General features: G+C 38.2%; 1 protein-coding gene across 1 annotated transcript in view; it reads left to right on the top strand.

Annotated features, from left to right (window-relative positions):
• The window catches only part of LANCL3 (LanC like family member 3), a gene marked incomplete at its 5' end in the record, with an annotated part of 106587 nt that extends 105656 nt beyond the window's left edge, over nt 1-931 (top strand). Inside the window, one exon of the mRNA XM_006167835.3 lies at nt 535-931. Within this exon, the coding sequence (XP_006167897.1) occupies nt 535-694 (160 nt within the window). The remainder of the gene's footprint in view (nt 1-534) is intronic.
• Nucleotides 932-937: the final 6 nt, after the last annotated feature.

Here is a 937-nt window from a genome sequence, read left to right on the forward strand (position 1 = left end):
CGTGAGTTTAAGCCACTGAGTCTGGGACTCGAACCATGGTTGACTGCATGGGAGTCCAGCGACATAGCCATTATGCCAACTGCTGGTCCCTCTACTCAACATTTTTAGAAAAGTATTTGTCTGCCTTTTTTTTTTCTTTTAATTATTGGATAACAGAAAGAATGAAATCCTCAGAAAATACCAAAGTGCTTTACAAACTGAAAATAGTTGGATTTGCTTGCCAACACAATTTGTTGTGAAACATACACAATTACATAATGTATCTTCCCCTTTTTAAACAGAGAAAACATACTTTCTTAAAATAAGTATGCTGGAAAGAAAATTGTGATAATACTTAAATTTAGAGTAGTAGAAGATGAAATAACCTAAGACCAGTTGTTAAATCCATGCTAATATTGTTCATATCAGCCTACTGTGGTTTGAGTCCTGGACCTGGTGGTTTGAAAAATCACAATGAATAAATAGATAAATAAGTAAATGTTTTTTTTAAAAAGAATTTTTTTAATTGTTCGTATTTTCTTGTTCTTCTTTTAGGTTTGCCCAATTCTTATTTACCGAGGAATTCAAGGCTGGCTCTCGGGTCCTTGAAAGTATATACAGCTTGTATGAAGGCTTCTCTGGGACGGTGTGCTTTCTGATTGATCTGCTGCAGCCCAATCAGGCTGAATTTCCTCTCTTCAGTGTCTTTGTGTAGAAGGCTCCATCTTCCACTGTGGCACTACAGTAGGCCCCTGAGATTTCCTGAGACCACCCAAGGCAGTTTCCACATAAGCCACTTTCAATGGTATCACGACCATGAGCCTTAACATTGCAGCCAGAAAGAAGGAAGGGTTCAGGCAGGTGATGGCCACATGCTACCAGCCTTGAGAGATAACCTGCAAAACAAAGACACCACAACACATTTAAAAACCGTAGAGATTTAGTATTTTAGGTAATC

This window comes from Tupaia chinensis, unplaced genomic scaffold (genome assembly GCF_000334495.1).
Source record: "Tupaia chinensis unplaced genomic scaffold, TupChi_1.0 Scaffold145202_1, whole genome shotgun sequence".
Classification (NCBI taxonomy): domain Eukaryota; kingdom Metazoa; phylum Chordata; class Mammalia; order Scandentia; family Tupaiidae; genus Tupaia; species Tupaia belangeri.